At 39.1% G+C, this 18,799-nt stretch overlaps 1 protein-coding gene across 2 annotated transcripts in view; it reads right to left on the reverse strand.

Moving 5' to 3' along the window:
* The window catches only part of Prkg2 (protein kinase cGMP-dependent 2), a 110,234-nt gene that overhangs the window by 23,726 nt on the left and 67,709 nt on the right, over positions 1-18,799 (reverse strand). For both annotated transcript variants that reach the window (XM_031336905.1, XM_031336906.1), the window contains 3 exons: positions 17,652-17,788; positions 15,430-15,519; positions 14,251-14,392 (listed from right to left, as the gene is read on the reverse strand). In XM_031336905.1, the coding sequence (XP_031192765.1) occupies positions 14,251-14,392; positions 15,430-15,519; positions 17,652-17,788 (369 nt within the window). The remainder of the gene's footprint in view (positions 1-14,250; positions 14,393-15,429; positions 15,520-17,651; positions 17,789-18,799) is intronic.

The following is an 18,799-nucleotide window of genomic DNA, read 5'->3' on the forward strand; positions in this document are numbered from 1 at the left end:
TATCATTCATGGCTTTACTTTGCTTGCAAATAGCATTTAAAGATACAGCAAGTTTTTTCATGAGTTAAGAACTCTTGATTTGATTTTAGAGTTGAATAGTTTTCCATGAAAAAAAATCCAGGTGAAACTGGATTTACCATAGTTTATTCACAGTTCAGCACTATGATAAAGCCATAAACCCACTGAATGATATCTTGGTTGCTCCCAAGATTCAGCAATTATGATAAAGCTATAAACATTTATGTCTAGGTCCTTAGGTGATCATAGTTTCTGTCTCTTTCCAGTAAGAACAGAGAATATAATTGTGTGATTGGTCCATGTATGTTTAGTTTGTTAAGAAACTAACAATATCTTTCAAGGAAGCTGTACCATTCACACCGTCCAGTACTGAATGAGAATTTCTGACCACCCACATCCTCCCGTGCTCGTGGTCCTCCACATTCTACACTTGAGCCACTGCACCATGCACATGGTGGTGAGGTTCTGTTTTAATGTTTAACTCCCCAATGATCTATGATTTTGTATTTCTCATATTCCTCTTTCCCATCTTTAATTTTCTGTGGTAAGCTGCCTAAAGATGTCATTAGTTTATCATTAATCAAGTAGTTTATTATTTGGCTTTAAGTATTTCTGTACATTTTTTGCAATGATCTCTTATCAGATATATCTCTTAAAGATGTTTTTCTCTGGACTTGGCCTTGTTTAACAGATCGGTTCCTTTTAATTCCAGTGAGGTCTAGCTTACCAATGATTTCTCTCATAGATCATAGCCTTTCATATGCATTTAAGAAGTCTTCATCATTCTCAATCCCATCCAGATGTTCCCCTATTTTCTAGGAGTCTTCTGAGTTATTATGTAATGCTTATGTCTGTGATTGATTTTTACTTAGTTTTTATGCAGGGAGTGGGATTGATGTAAGGGTTACTTGGGGTGGGTCTTAGATAGACCATTAAAAAAAAATCTTTGTTTAAGGATCACCTTTGCTATTTTATCAAATATCAACTCATTTATGTTTTATTTCTCCCTGTCTAACATTTGGAACATTATGTCTTTTTAAGAATTTGCTCATTTCATCTAAGCTCTTGACCCAGCAGGCTACTGACAGTTTCTTTATCGCCATCTCCGTATCCACAAAGCATGTAAAAATATCTTCTCCTTAATTTGCAATACTAATTTGTAAGTCCTCTCCTTTTTTCTTACTATTTAATCTTGAGATCTGTTGATTTCTATTGATCACTTCAAAGCATCAGTTTTTGAAATGATTAGTTTTTCCTCTAGGAATTTTCTGTTTTCAACTTTAAGAACATGGATTATTTTCAGTTATCTCCCAGTCATTTAGAGTGTGATGTTTTGCTTCTGTTTTTGTATGGTATTCCCTCAATTGGGAATATATATGGTTGATTTTTAATCCTTTTCCTTTTTTAATAAGGTACTCAGTGCTTTGGCGAACATTCCAGAAATTAGCTTGGGTGATAGCTTGGGTTTTTATTTTTATTTGAATCAGAATACTTTGAAACATAGTTATGAGACCTCTGTATTGACCCATTGTGGTGGCTAGTGTTGTCAACTACAAAGAATTTAGCATCAGCTGAGATATGGACTTCTGGGCAAGTGTGTGGGGAGTATCCTGATTGCATTAACTGTTGCAGTGAGACCCGTGTCTTGTGGGATCCTAGACAGTATCAGTGGGGAAGGGAAGAAACTCAGTGGCAGCATGTGTTTACTGAATTCTGCCTCCTGCTTCTGCTTATGATGTGACCATCCGTTTCAAGTCCTTTTACCTTGGCTTCCCTACTGTGTGTGACCCACTATAGCCTAAAAACTGTGAGCCAGGATAAACCTTTCTCCTTTAAGCTGCTTTTGTAAGAGCATTTTACCACACCAACAGGAAAAGACAAACAAAACAAAACAACAAAACAAAAACACAACCCCCAAATACCCAAATAGTATGTATAAGTGTGTTTACATCAAATGAGCTTGTCTTTCTGCTTCCCATTTCTAGTTCAGTGCCATGTGGTCTGTGAGCACACACTATCAGGTCTTCACACATTCAGTTGACACAATACCATTCATAGTGTAAGGCACGCCCGACTCTTACTTCCTATCCTTGTAACTACCGTTATGCCATTCCATTTCCCTCATGTGCAGGCACGCTGTGCTCCTGCCTTTGCCCCTGTGTGGATCTGCACCTTACTTTTCCTCTTGCTGCTTCCAGCCTGACTGCTGTCCCTGCTGTCCCCTTTGTCTCATTCCCTCTCTTCCCAGTCTCCTCTGCTTAGGTGTCATCCTTCAGTTCCATAGCCCTTGAGTAGTCTGGTCTTGGTTGGTTGGTTTGCTTGTTTTGTAGCATCTGCTCTCTTTAATTTTTAAGATTTCTTCTGATAATCCTCAAATCCAGAGATTCTCATCTCAGCCTTACCTAGTTTGCTAATAGGTTCATAACAGCTACTTTTATTATTTATTTATTTTTAGTATTTTTTTTCCTTTAGGATTTATGTCTTTACTAATATCAGCCATTTGTTCTTGTAAGGTATCTGGTTTGTCCCTTATGCCCTTCAGTATGTTAATCATGGCTGTTTTAAATTCTGACAATTCTAACATCCTTTTTTTTAATTAGATATTTTCTTTATTTACATTTCAAATGTTCATTCTCCCCTTTCCTGGTTCCTCCTTTGAAAAAAATCCCTATTTCTTCCCTCCTCCTCCTGCTCACCAACCCACCCTCTCCTGTTTCCTGGCCCTGGCATCCCCCTACACTGAGACACAGAGCCTTCACAGGACCAAGGGCCTCTCCTCCCATTGATTACTGACAAGGCCATCCTCTGCTACATATGCAGCTGGAGCCATGAGTTCCACCATGTGTACTCTTTGGTTGGTGGTTTAGTCCCTGGGAGCTCTGGGGGTACTGGTTAGTTCATATTGTTGTTCCTCCTATGGGGCTACAAATCCCTTCAGCTCCTTGGGTCCTTTCTCTAGCTCCTCCATTGGGGACCCTGTATTCAGTCCAATGGATGGCTGTGAGCCTTCACTTCTGTTTTAGTTAGCACTGGCAGAGCCTCTCAGGAGACAGCTATATCAGGCTCCTGTCAGTCAGCACTTGCTGAAATCTACAATAGTGTCTGGGTTTGGTGATTGAATATGGGAAGGATTCCCAGGTTGAGCAGTCTCTGGATTGTCCTTCCTTCAGTCTCTGCTCCATACTTTGTCTCTGCAACTCCTTCCATGGGTATTTTGTTCCCCCTTCTAAGAAGGACTGAAGTATCTGCACTTTGGTCTTCCTTCTTCTTGAGTTTCTTCTGGTTTGTGGATTGTATTTTGGGTATTCTGAGCTTCTGGGCTAATATCCACTTATCAGAGAGTGCATGCCATGTGTGTTCTTTTGTAATTGGGTTACTCAGGATGATATTCTCCAGATCCATCCATTTCCCTAAGAATTTCAGAAATTTATTGTTTTTAATAGCTGAGTAGTACTCCATTGTGTAGATGTACCATTCCTCTGTTGAGGGATATCTGGATTGTTTCCAACTCCTGTATATTATAAATAAGGCTGCTATGAACATGGTGGAGCATGTGTCCTTATTACATGTTGGAGCATCTTCTGGGTATATGCCCAGGAGTGGTATTGCTGGGTCCTCAGGTAGTACTATGTCCAATTTTCTGAGGAACCACCAAACTGATTTCCAGAGTGGTTGTACCAGCTTGCAATCCCACCAGCAATGAAGGAGTGTTCCTCTTTCTCCACAACCTCACCAGCACCTGCTGTCATCTGAGTTTTTGATCCTAGCCATTCTGACTGGTGTGAAGTGGAATTTCCGGGTTGTTTTAATTTTCATTTCCCTGATGACTAAGGATGTTGAACATATCTTTATGTTCTCAACATTCTTTGTTTCTCAATATTTGGTATTTCTCAGTTGAGAATTTTTTCTTTAGCCCTGTACCCCATTTTTAATAGGGCTATTTGGTCCTCTGGAGTCTAACTTCCAATGTCCTTATGGTGCCTAGTTCTGAGGGTGATTCTGCCTCTTCAATTTATATTTTTCCTTTTGCAGGCCATATAACATGCACCTGAGAGCCAGATATGAAAAGCAGAGCCAAAGGAGTGGCTGTGAATAGTCCCAAATAATACAATGATACGTCCCAGGAGTAATGGTATATTCTATGCCTCTGCAGTTAGGTCCTGGTCCTTTAATGAAACAAGCTTCTGCCATGCGAACTTTGCAAATATTTCCCTGACTTCTTCCCCCTTAGGTGAGGCAAAATAGCTTGAGTGGGTTGGGATTGGTATCTTTCTCTTCTTCCAGGTCAGGCTGGTTCTGATAATAAACTATCAGGCCAGGCACTGGCTCTGAATTTCTCCTGAGACATTCCTGATCAGGAAGAATAAAGTGCACTGTCTCATTTCAAAATAGCCCCTCTTTTCTGCTCCTTTCAGGAAGGTTAAGGAACTTTGTCTGTTGTTTGCTGGGAAAACTCAGCCAAGCTCTCTAGGACAAAGTCATAGAGTGTGAGTACCACAGAGGTTTCCATCCTTGGGGCTTCTGCTCCTGCACACTGTGACCCAACTCCCCCTGCCTCATGCCTTCTCAACCTCAGAAGCACTCTCCTTGTCACATGTGTCATAGATCCCAGAGGGCTGTTGACTTTTCACGTCTGGCTAGCTCCTTACCTATGTTACAAGAGAGTGGTAATTTCCAAGTTCTTTACACACAGAACCAGAAAATCAAAGGCTTTTTCCATGGAACATCGGGTTAAACTGTATTTACATTCCAGAAATATTCCAACCTGGTGTGATGTATGCTATGAATTTGTGATTTGTTGCAATGGTCAGTTGTTAATATTTTAATGTGTGCACTCGGTTCATGAGTGATATGCAATGTTAATTTGTTTTTTTAAGGAGATTTCCTTGAATGATTAAATTTACATTAAGTAGCTTCTTAAAGTGAAAATAATTAGTCTTTTACTATTTTTACAAGGAATTTGTGTAAGATTAAACTGTAAAGTCCATGAAATTAATAATATTTTAATATGACTTTTTATTTCTCTTTAGATTACTTTACCTGGGCATGTTGTATATATTTTATGGACAACTAAGATTTCATATACACTATAAAGTTATCTAAAAAGTTGGAAGTTACCTTTCTAACCCACATAAACCTTGCTTTTACTATAATAATATTCATCCATAAGAGCATTTTTTTCTGTAGATCTTATTTTCTTTGAAGCAGTGGGGCAGTTTGAATGAGAATGTCCACCCATAGGCTCATATATTTTGAATGCATGGTCCTAGTCGGTGGAACTACTGGAGAAGGACTAGGAGATATGGCCTTGTTACAGGTATATCACTGGGGGCAAGCTTTGAGATTTCCAAAGAAAATCATTCTCACCAAATCACCATTCTCAGTGCCTTTGCCTCCAGTTTGTGGATTAAGATGTAGGTGCTTATCTGCTTCTGCGGCTACACCTTTGCTCTTCCATCACGGACTCTAACCTTCTGAAACTGTAAAGCCCAAATTAAATGCCTTATTTTATAAGTTGCTTTGATCATGGTGTTTCATTATAGCAATAGGAAAGTAACCATGACAGCTGACACCAGGAACTGGGCTATTACTGCAACAGGCCTGCTCATGCTGCTTTTAGAGAAATGTGGACCATGGTGGGACGTTAGACTAGGAGGGGGTTGAACTGGTAAAGGGAGGCTTCGGAAGCGAGCCATCCTAGTAGATCCTGGAAGACAGTCATACTAAGAGCCACATGGACTGTGCAATCCCAGCTCAATCCGTCTCAGGGGAAACATATTAATTACTGTGCGAGAGACGGTTCTTGTGGTATTTTACCAAAGAACCAAAGAACGTGGCTGCTTTCTGTCCTTGTCCTAAGGATCTGTCTGAAGCCAAATTGAAAATTACTGCATTTCTTTGACAAAGAAGACTTCGAAACAGCCTAATAATTGGCTTTGCTGCATGGGCATTAGGAATCACTCTTATGCAGGTCTACAATGAGGAAGAGCAAGTGAGGCGAAAGGAAATACAAAATGTACTGTTTGAAGTAGGAAAGAATGCAAGGAATTTAGTGGCTTATGTTGAAAGAGATGAGAAGAGGAAAGAAAGGCCTCCCATGAAGGGGAAAAAAAGGGGGGTGTCCTCAGAGTAAAAAGCCACCCAGCTAAGCCTCCAACTTGTAAAAAGGAAAGCTCTACTTCTGTAAAGCTTTGCAGAGGAAAGTTTCTGCCTGCACGCGTGATTCCATGGAACCAGCCCCCCAGCCCCACCCCCAAGGAGTTCCCAAATGTGGCGGGTCTGGACTCATGGTTCTGCCTTGAGAGTCATGAAAGATACACAAGTAATGGAGTTGTAGAATCTTCCTTCATGGTTACAGAGAGCCACTAAGGGCAGAGGAGTCCTTGCATGAAGGCTTTGAGGGGCCATTATGTGAAGCTGTGAAAGAAAAAGCATAGATTGATGTTGACGATGCTGGGGCCATTCTGCTAAGGAAAGTTGTAGACAGGGAGTGGAACTGAACCAGCCCCCAAAATGGGGTAGGGTGTTGCAGTCAGCAAAGCTAGAATGGAAGAGCCATCTAAGCCTTCTGATGTCAGACATAGAGTTACAGGATTTGGAGTTTTCCCCTCTGGGTTTCAGACTTGGCTTTAGTTCAGCATTTCTTCACTCAGTCCCTATTCCTCGCTTTTTATAATGGTAATGTACATTCTGTGCCACCTTATGCTGTATGTATGTAATTTGCTGGTTTGTTGTTGTTGTTGTTTTTATTGTTGTTGTTGTTTTATAAGGCTGTTAGAATCAAGACATTGCCTTGCTTCTCAAATGCGACTTTGGAGTTTTAAACTGGGAAAAGACTGAAAGACTACGGGGATAGGGACTTTTAAAGTTGGACTAAATTATGATATGGCTACAAGCCTATGGAGGCAGGGAGTACAATGTGGTTTGAATAAGAGACTCATATATTTGAATGCCTGGTCCCCAGCTGGTGGAAGTCTTCTGGACGCATGAAGGGCCTGGCCTGATTGGAGGAGGTGAATCACTGTGGGTGGGCAGTGAAGTTTCAAAAGATGCACACCATTCTCAATCTTTCTCTTTCTGCCTCCAACTTGTAGAACAAGATGTAATTTTTCATCTGTTCCAACCACCATGCCTCTGCTCTGTGATCATGGACTCTAACCCTCTGAACAGAAGTCCCAATATAAATGCTGTCTTTCATGAGTTGCCTTGATTATGATGTTTTATAACAGTGACAAAAATGTACCTAAAATGAACAGAAAAGGTACAGATTTGTTAATTGTATCAGTGTTTTCAAATAATCAGCTTTAGGTGTGAGTAGCCTCTTACTTTATGACAATTTGTGATTATTCTCTCCCTTTAATTTACATTTATTTTCTTCTGTCATTTTAACTTCTAAAGTTGGATACTGGTTCACTGGCATTTCCTATTTTCCTATTTATTTTTTGGTCTTCCTAGCTATTTCTAATTTGTTCCTCATTAGTATATTCTCTCACCTGGTTTCAACTATTAACATTTTCTCCACTAACTGCTGAGTTATTTTGGTGTCTTTAAAATTCCACACAGATGACTTGTTGATTTCTGTTTTGTGACTGTACAGGTGTGACTATAGAACAATTTAATTTTACTTAGAGTCCTACATTAAAAAAATGCAAAGTGCCGGGCAGTGGTGGCGCACACCTTTAATCCCAGCACTTGGGAGGCAGAGGCAGACAGATTTCTGAGTTCGAGACCAGCCTGGTCTACAAGAGTAAGTTCCAGGACAGCCAGGGCTACACAGAGAAACCTTGTCTCAAAAAAACAAAATAAATAAATAGTAAAAATGCAAAGTATGTTCACTGTTCACACCACTGCTGATTTTTTTTTATGACTCATAGGCTTCCATTTACACTCCTGACACGAGCCCTATTAGGATTCACTACCGGACCCAGCTTGGTGTTTAAAATGTGTACTACATCTGTTTCCTTACATTCATACATATATTCGTAACACTATTGGCTTCATTGGCCTTCCTTGGCTTGGAAAGTGAAACAAGATTGAAGAAATAAAATACGGCATTAGCACAGGAAAGACATGTGTGAGATATCCACGATCCTCTGATTCTTCAATCAGTACTTAGTGTGTTTTCTGGCAAAGACAACTTGGGTCCAGGTTGAACCTTACTGGGGACAGATCAATGAAATAACACCAACAAACAAAATGAAAACCCATTTCACTCAGGACTGAAGAGGAAGAACAGAATGGGGCCTTCATTCTTTACCACAAGCATGTCTGTAATTATCAACAATAGGCACATTCTTATGACCTTGTAAGACACAGAGCTCCAAATCTTAGCTTTTCTATTACCTATGTATTTTTCTCATATTCTTACTTTTTATTTTCCTCTTTTCATTTTCAAATTGAAAACAGTCATGTTTTTTAAAAAATCATCCAGTCTAGTTTTATCTTTTATCCTAGAAGTAGAGATGGTTCAACATACAGAAGTTTATAAGTGTAATGAAACACATAAGTAGACATGAAGACAAAAATAAAGGCAAAAGTAATATGACTGTATCTATCTCTCTCTCTCATTATATACATGTATATATATATACATATGTATACTATGTATATATACATACATATATATACTATATATAGAGAGAGAGAGAGAGAGAGAGAGAAAGAGAGAGAGAGAGGCAGAGAGAGAGAGAGAGACAGAGAGAGAGAGCGCACCTTTGACAACATGTAACATGACATCACTATCAAAGTTCTAGAGGACAGGACTGAAGAGAACGTACTTCAGCAAAGTAAATGCTACATATGACAAACCCACAGCCACAGCCAGTATCATCCTGAATAGAGAAAGGCTAAAGGAGTCCTCTTCAAATCAGGAAGGAGGCAGGACTGTTGGCCACCCTTCAACATAGTTTTTGAAGTTTTAGCTGGAAGAATAAAACAAAAGAAGGAAAGCAAAGGGAAACTTAAAGGAAAGGAAGAACTCAAACGATCCCTTTTTGTGGATGATGTGATATTATACATAAAGGATCTCAAATTTTCTACCAGAAAACTTCTAGGAATAATCAGTTTCACCAAAGTGGCAAGATACAAAATCAACTTACAAACCCAGAAGTTAATCAGTAAAACAATAAAACATGTTGAAAAACATCATGGGAACGCGGCCATTCACTAGCCTGAAAACAAATATCTAGCAATAAACCTAGACCAGGAGGTACTGAGCACTCTGCAATAAAAATCATCTTAATGGCCCATGACACCATAATTTCATTTTGTTCCTTTTTTCTTAATTACCTTCATTAGATGTCTAACTTCCCGTGAAAATTTCAGGGTTTAAGATAAAGGAGAAATATATACGTATGTGTATACATACATACATACATACATACATACAAGCATACATACATACATATATATGAGTGAAGCCAAGGTCACTATTGCAAGGACCCTGTGACTCCTGCCATGCAGATGTCAGGCATCCCTACCACTGCCAATCCATTCAACCACCCCAGGAATTCTCAGTCAATGTAGTTCTACAGGGTTTTCTGCCAGCAGCCCAATCCCTATATTTTTCTTTGCTGAAGCTTGCTTAATGGCCCAGTATTTGCTAAAATTTTTCTCCTGTGCATTCATCACCTACTGGGAAAAACATTTCACAGGCCTATGAGGTCATATATTCATTATGTTCCATGCATCTTCTAATGCTGTTGTATTTTGTGACTCAATGCCCTATCAATTTTTGAGTGGTGTATTAAAATGTCTGTAACTACTTCTGTCCCTAATTCTGCCAGTCTACTGTTGACTTTTGAAGAATCTTATTAGAAAACACTTTAAAAAATAAACCAGGCTGTTTCTATGACCTTGATGAGCTGTGCACCCTCTCATAATGTGTTATCTCTTCACCTTTAGGAATATTTTTTCCCCGACAATGACAAAGTGAAACCCAATGTCTAATTGACTCAACATTTTCCAGACATGCTTTTCATCCATAATTTCAGTTTCCTGCATCTCATTTTAAGTCTTTCTGTTGCAGATATCACATATATGATTTTTTTTAAGATTTATTTTATTTATTTTTTATGTGTATGGGTACACTGTAGCTGTACAGATGGCTGTGAGCTATCATGTGTGTGGCTGCTGAGAATTGAACTCAGGACCTCTGCCAGCCCTACTGGCTCTGGCCCCACTCACTCTGGCATAATTCACTGCAGCTGTCTTTAGATGCACCAGAAGAGGGCATCAGAGCTCATTATGGGTGGTTGTGAGCCACTATGTGGTTGCTGGGATCCGAACTCAGGACCTTCGGAAGAGCAGTCAGTGCTCTTACCCGCTGAGCCATCACACCAGCCCATGATTTTTATTTTATAATTTTATTTGACAATTCTTTTTTTTTTTTAATGTGGAGAGTTAAGTTCATTTACATATCTTGGATTTCTCTCTAATTTCTTAATTTATGTTCTTCCCCCACCTCTGGTCTCCTGTTTCTTCTTGCTGCTTGCTTTGAAGATGACATTTTATCCTCCTATTTTAATTTCAGAGACTCCTACTTTAAGTTTATGTGCCACTGCTGTTGAGCTAGTTAGCATTTTCTTGTTTTAATGTGATGCATTGCAGTGTGTCTGATTTACACCCTAATGAGATGACAGATTTACCATTGTCCTGTGGTCACCATTCCTGCTGCTTTGCACTCTCTTTGTGAGGGAAAGTGTCATATTTTAACTTCCCATAATCATATCCTTTTAATGTAGGAAACACCTCTCCTCTTTGCCTAAATATGTCATCCCACCCTTCCTGAAAGACGGTTTCTCTGGGCTTATAATTAAAATTTGTCAGTTATTCTTGCTCAGAGTTTTTAAGCATGATTTTCTACTGAATTCTGGCTTCTTTGGTTGCTGGTAAGTTGTCAACTGACACTCGCCAATTCCCTGATTTCCCTGCCCCCTTTATTTCATTCTGTTTACACTGACTGGCCTTTCTCTTTTAAGATTCACTTTGTTTAAATTCTATACTTCTCTACTACAGTAACCAGTATCCAAGGGAACCCTGATGGTGCCCTGGAATTCAGAGATTCTTTTCCTACAGAAAGCAAGTGCTGGCTTTGTGTGACCAGAAGAAGACAGTAAAGTATTGGCACGTGGCATCAGAGTAGGCCTTTCGAGGCAGGTTTGATTGCATTGTCGTAAAAATCATGTAAATCAGTTTGGAAAAACAGACATCTTCATACAATTTTGCTTGATATACTATTACTTTCTACAAATCACGAACTCAGTCTTTATTACCATTTAATTATTTTTATTAATATTTAATGATTTTCAGTGAAGATCTATTATATCTTTATATATTTTATTTTTTTATAATGGTGATACTATTTTAATATAATATTTTATGATTTTGATGCTATGTCATTTTATTTCATTCAGAACTCTTTGTTATTACTATGCAAAAAAGAAAATTTTACTTCTTATTGATTTTGTGCCAACAATGCTTCACTTACACATCCTAAATTCTTCTTTGATAGATGTTTTTAAATTTCTCTAAATGACAAATAATTAAGTAAATAATAATAAAAAATAATAAATAAAAAATCATGCTATATTAAAAAGAGTTGACTTATTTCATTTTCTGACTTGGGGCTTTTTTTTTGCCCTTTCTTGGTTTACTTCATTTGCTGAAACCTATTACCATGTAAATAGTGTAAGATCAGATAATCTCTTTTTGTTCTCAATCCAATGAAAAATATTCAATATTGCTCATTGGGTATGATGTTAAGTTACGTTCAATCCTAATTTCTTATATACAGAGGCATATTCTCAATAAGCACCTATGCAGCCGTTTAAAAATGTGGGTCTCATCTAGCAGGATGCCCTTTATCAAGGCTTAGATATTTATTTCCTTTGATTGCTCTCCAGTGCCTTCATACTTTATACATAAATTAGTTACACAAAGGTGGTCCATCACAAGCTACTCTATGATACATAAAATCTCCCACTGTATACTTAATTAATTATTGTAGCCTTATTTTTCTCAGCAGACACTTAATTTGTTGGTTCTTTCTACAAACTTCTTAGATCACTTTTGGGAGCCTGGAGGAGCATACACATCTATTTCTGCTCTACGCTCTCTTGGCAGCTAATCCCCATGGTACTTAGTGTTTTTTCTCATACATTTATTATTAATATGCTTAGCATGAGCTTGTCTTTCCTGGAACTTCACCTCCAGGAGCTCTTTGTGTCCTGAATTGACAGGAGAGATTCTTTTAAAAAGAATCTACAGTGGTGTTTAGGACTTTAGAAATGGTTCCAGCTTGGGTCCCTCTTCATTTAAATTCTTGCTTGTGTTTTCCACAATGCCCAGATTTAAGGTTTGGTCTCCTATTCCTCAATGACACAGCCACTAAATCAAAACTCTAGGTCATTCTTGTTGGAACATGCAGCTTCGATGACAGCACTGAAGAGTGATCCTAAGCTTTTGCCCAGATGAGACAGCTGCTGTACATCTTGGGCCCTTCTGTGTGCAATGCAATAACCATCCACTATTGATCCATCTTCTTTCCCAGCCCCATAGGAATCCCTATGTTGTCTAAGGAACCCCTCAGTACATTCCCAACCCTCTTCTTCATGTTTTATCTGGTTATTTCCAAACATTTCGCAGTGAAAGTAATTCAGGATATCTAGCTCAAAATATAATTGGTAATTGAAAATTCAAAACTGACTTTCTTAGATACCTCAAATCGCTGTTTATTTTGCTCATTGATAGATAAACAAGAAGGCTGGATAATAATGGCAAACAGGAAGTCCCTGCCATCTAGTGCCATAAATACTAAGTACACCCTCTGAGGGTTTGGGGAAAACAACTATGAAAAGTAAGAGATATATTTAATAAACAGTCTTCAGCCTTCATGATAGTTTTTCTTTCTTCTAGAATATTCCAGAGAGTTTCCCTAAAGACTTGGAGGAGGCACAGTCAATGGATGAATTGTGAAGTCTCATGTTCAGACCTCGCCAGTTCTGAAAGCTGTCTTTCATGGACAAAATAAAGCTTGAATGGATTAAAATGTTTCTTGGGAGTGAGCCAGGTCTCACATGAAAGGCCTCTTATTTTACTTCATAGGAAAAGATCTCTTAGAAATTAAACATAACAAATTTAATCACTTGGGCTAAATTTCACAATTATACCAACCAAACCTAGCTTATACATTATTGAACAGATTCACTGTTAAAGTTTTAACATGGCATCTGCATCTGATAACTGATCAGTAAATAATGTTATCTGCCTACATCGAACCCTTGAGGTGGCATATCTTTGTAAGTGTTAAGTTCAGATATGGCTAGATGTGTTTGAGGAGCTATCAAAATGGATGCTGAAAAGCTGCTTTGGTTTCCCATCCTGTAGGTTTTCTTCCTGAGATCCAAAGTGGTTTTATTTTCTGCTCAGTTTGACCACCAACTTCTATTAGCATCTCACTGAAAATATTTTATGCCTTTCTGTGGTCTGCAAGGGATTCCTATTAGGAATAAATGGACCATAGGAATGGATAGCAAAGAAAGCTGATCCTCATACAGCCTGACCTCAAAGCTTCTGAATGCTCACTTCCTATGGGAACAAGTAGAAAGATTTTAAAATAGCCATCAGTGGTCACATGTTTCCTTCTCTCCCTACTTAGAAACTGGATACCTTGAGACAGAAGTCACCCTGACATCTTTATTCCTCACAAGGCAGTTCCTCTATGTAGCACCAAACAAAACACAATTATAATCATTAAAAAATACTAACAAACTTGAAAGGCATTCTGTGATGTGAATCTTCAGGAAGAGTTGAGATATGGTTGAAATACTGAGCCAAAGAAGAATGTATACATAGTTAAGGGAGAAAGTGCTCAGAGCTTGAGAGCATTGGCTGCTCTTTCAGAAGATGGGGATCAGTTCTTAGCCCTCCTACGGAAGCTCACAACTGTCTGCAATTGCAGTTCCAGGGGATCTGTCACCCTCTTCTGACTCTTTGGGCACAAGACATGAATGCATGGGCACTTACAAATATGCAAACCATCCATACAGGTAAAAAATATTTAAATAGAATACATGCATAGCATTGTTCATGGTATGAAGCATAAAGTATTCAAGTGCCACATCCCTCATAGTAAAAGTAGCAGCTGCCCCAAAACGAAAAAGAGATTGCAACTATAGTGCAGTTTTGTTGCAGAAATATCTCACATGTTACTGAGTAGAGAATGTTCCTTACCAACTTAAGGTAGCCATCGGCATCCAAAATTAAATTCTCAGGCTTAAGGTCTCTGTAGATAATGCCTAGTCGGTGCAGATAATCAAATGCTTCTGTCACACAAGCGACACAGAACTTGGAGGTGGGTTCATCAAAGCTGCCTCTGCAATGACATGGTTTCTCTTCTTATTACTCTGAATATGTCCTTGGTGCCATCTGAGGCATCTAGATCATATTATAATCTACGTGTGGTCATGGGCACATGCTCTTAACCCAACATTCATTTACTTACATTCCTAGCTCAGTGGGTCTCAGCCATAAGAGCACTGATGTGCCTTTAAACAAATGATTTACTGGACCACACCCCAGTAAAATGAATCACAACATGATAGGAAAAAAGGTTCTTGGCTTGTAAGAGTTCCACATAAAATTGTGTCATGCAGTCAGGGTTGGGGAGCACTGTGCCAAAGAAGAGCATTTAAGGCCTTGCCTGTCAATGACACCCTTACGTATTTATTATAGCATGCCCTCACATTCCTCTTCTGGTGCCCTTGTCTTCAGTTTTCTTGCTTTGTCTTTTCCCACCTCTCTGCCCTTCTGATTCAGTCTTTGTCATCTTTGGGGCATCCTTTGATTTGTCATTTCCTTACAAATACATAACTTCTCTGTCATTATTTAGCTTTCATATTAGTGGGATATTTTAATATCACCCTCTTTCTTCTGTATTGTCTAGGAATCTTTCAAGCTTTTACTGTTATGGCTTCTGCATAGAAGCTGCCTCGTGCCATCTGTAGTATGACTACCAAAATCATTCCTTTCATAAAATCAAACCTTCGTAGACATCGCATTCTGCTTTGTATTGTGAGGACATAATTATTCTCCCATCACACCCCCTTATTAACATTCTGAACCTGAGTCTGCCTCTTCCTATCCATGTGACCTTGGATAGCTCATGCATGCTATATGCCTGAAACTCTTTAGTCCGTATACTACAAAGGCGGATTATTTTACAAGACCCACATGTTACCTCTGTACTGTTAGCTAAAAAATAAAATAAAATAAAAATAAAATAAAAACACCAATGACTACCCTGATATATGCAATGAGAGCATTTTCCTATAATCATATCATAGTGCCATCTTTATAGCCCAGCCTAGATGTAAATTGGTAACAGTTTTTGCTTACAGATCTTTTCCTTACCTGTCCCTTAGTATACTCCACAGCTCCCCACCTAAGCAGGCCTCCAGGAGCATGTATACATATTTAGTGTCCTTGAAAGTACGATACAATCTGTGGAGACAGATGAAAACAAGTGATGAGAAATGTGGTTCTAAAGTCTTGGAAGCTGCTTAGACTGCCATCAGCAACATTTGTAACAATGATTCCCATTTCCAAATAGACACCTGTGGTACTTTAAATCTTCTTTGCCTAGGGAGCAGCACTCTTAGGAGGTATGGCCTTGTTGGAGTAGGTGTGGCACCATAGTAAGACCCTCATCCTAGCTCCCTGGAAGCCAGTCTTCTCCCAGTGGCCTTTAGATGAAGATGTAGAACTCTCAGCTGCTCCTGCACCATGCCTGCCTGGCCCTGCCACGCTCCCACCTTGATGAACCTGTAAGCCAGCCCTAATTCAATGTTGTCCTTTTTAAGAGCTGCCTTGCTCATGAGGTCTGTTCGCAGCAGTAAAACCCTAACTAAGATAGCATCCAACAGCTGCGCAGGGCTTCTCACCAAGGCCTCTCTGACTACTCCTTGGATCTCTGACTTTGTCCTGTACTTACACAAGGCCCTGCCTCCGCCCACAGGCTAAACTTCCTCAACTCCATTTCTTAAAAGGCTGAGTACCAGACCACCTTCATCATAAAGTGGCTCATTATGTCACCTATCAAATAGAACCTCTCTTTCCTCCCCAAAGCCACAGACTCATGTATCAATCACTTCATATGTACCTTTCATCACAGTTCATTATACACATGTTGTATGCCCCCTATTTGGCTAGCTAGTATTGAAACTAGACTAGAGGACAAGCTTTTAAGTAGTAAGGCTAGTGGGAAATAACTTGGCAAGGACACCTAGAAGTGGAGAGGAGGTGGGTGAGGAGTATGTATAATCCAGGTTCAACAAAGGCCCACCTCTAAGGAGCTCTGCTGTCCTTGGCTAACCCATGGAAAATAGAAGGTGGGTAAAGTGGTTCTGAGCATTAAAAATGATGCCTAAGAAGGACAGAGATTCTGTGCTTAACAGGCCTCCACACTCCAAGCTAGGGTAAGATAGCCTCCATATTCCAAGTTGAGGTAAGAGAACCTCAGACCTTCAGTGGTGAGCCTAGACAGTATGCCACCACAATCAACACTGGGGTGCAAATATTTTTGGGTGCTTGGAGTTCAAGAAGAACCTGTTTTAGGGGATGGAGAGATGGCTCACCAGTAGCTCCTCTCACAAAAGATGTAGGTTCCATTCCCAATACCCACGTGGCAGCTCATATTGTGTATAATGACAATTCCATCACCCTCTTTTTGGCCTAGGTGGATACTAGCCATACATATAGTATACACATACATGCAGGCAGACATTTATACACATGTAATAAATGGAAAGAAGGACGAATGAGAGGAGAGGAGGAAGAGAGTGGGAATGGAATGGCTGGTGGGGAGAAGGAAAGGGGAAGGCCCTTATACTTTTCTTGGTTGTACCACACCCAGAGGGAAGCAGTTGGGAGAGCTGATAATGCACAACATAGGAACTGTAGTAACTCATCTCTTTAGAAGCTTGGTATGGGGGCAACGCATTTGAAATCATGACATTCAAGAGCAGGAAGATTTCTGTGAGTTCAGGGTCATCCTGGGCCACATAGTACAGGCTAGTCAGAAAGTAAAAGCATTTCAGAGTGTGGGCTCCAGAGCTAGAGCCAGGGCTAGATGCCACAAACCTATTTGGTTTTTCCTGTAGGCTGCACAGCAATAGAAGTCACCGAAACTACACTTAGGGATTGTTAAGAAGTAAATGAAAATTTAAACTGGCTTATATCGACGGCCCACAAAGAAAAGAAGGTGATGGCCTAGATAATATCTCCTCCAAGCAGCTAACAAGTGCAACACAAAAAGGAATAACTATCAGGAGATGGTCACTTTGGAGCTTTAGACTTCTAGGACCAGGTATGTCCCCCTTTGGTAACTGTGTTCCCAAATGCCTTCCCTGCAGAGGTTTAACATCCACCCATCCTGGGCAGCTGCTTGCTTCCTCCTTCCCAAATTCTACATTAGCTCCAAGTAGTTTATAATATGCTACACACACACACACACACACACACACACACACACACACACACACTCGTGTGTACATTAGCAAGGTTTCCTTAGGATAGAAGCAATTGGAAATTCCTACCCCAGATCCCATAGGAGAATAACACTCCTGCTCACTTACTTCACGATGAAGGGAGAACACAGCTCCTCCAGGATCCTCTTTTCTGAGTAGACATGTTCTTGCTGTTTAGTGTCAACAATGTGCTTCTTCCTTATACACTTCATGGCAAAAGCCACATTCTCATTTTTAACTTTAACCTATGTGAGAAATGGAAGCATTCTCATACTTAATGTACCACGACAATTTGCAATATGTAATATAACATATTAATTGATGGGAGTTAAATTATTTTACATTTAAAGAGTATATTTGCTTTTAACCATGTATTTCTCAAGGACTGATTTCTATATAATTTTATGCACTTCTAATCATATTCAAAATACTTCATATAACTTAGTTCTAAAATTTTTCTACTAAGAAAACATAGTTTCATTAAATTTCATCGACAGAAATCTTCAATTTTCATTGTGCAACACGATCAACATTGGTAAAAATTTCCAAGGCTTCTTATTTCTTAATATTCATTTCTAATTTTCAAAGAAACTCATATCAAATTAACTCTCTGTCCTATTCAGTGAGCAGCTTACTAATCACATGGTTATTTAAATTTAAATTAATTAAAAGTAGAAATTCATTTCCTTGATTGTATCAGGCACATTTCCAAAGTTCAACAGACATCAAGTAATGGAAACATATATTCATCAATGCATAAATTGGTATTGGAAAGTAAGAGAAGGCCTTCTCTGTATGCAAAAATCAGAATGTATTATTAAAGGTAAATCAAAGTTGAAAACAACTATTTTTTCTGATAGGTATAAAAATCCATAAGCAGACAATACTGAAAAGTAAATGGAAATTGACTACATCTTATAGTCTCATCATAGTTATCATTTGTAATGTCTATAGATTTTTCAAATGACTGGAGGAATTACTTCTTCAGTAGTTATTGTCTAGGAGAGCAGGTCTCAGTATTATTAATTCAATCTTTTAGCTGTGTTCTTGGGTGGAAAATACCAGTGCACAGAATATCTGCATAGAGCATAAGATTCATTACAAATATTCTTCACCTAGTTAGGAAAGTGTTCTTCCCCTCCTCCATCAGAGATGAGTCTGGAGTGGGTGTGAACTGATCTACTGGGGTCTGTAGCAGCATACCACAGCTGCTTATGCCCAGCCAGCCCGCAGACGAAGGCCTCGATATAGCTCCT

This window comes from Mastomys coucha, unplaced genomic scaffold (assembly GCF_008632895.1).
Source record: "Mastomys coucha isolate ucsf_1 unplaced genomic scaffold, UCSF_Mcou_1 pScaffold22, whole genome shotgun sequence".
Taxonomy (NCBI): domain Eukaryota; kingdom Metazoa; phylum Chordata; class Mammalia; order Rodentia; family Muridae; genus Mastomys; species Mastomys coucha.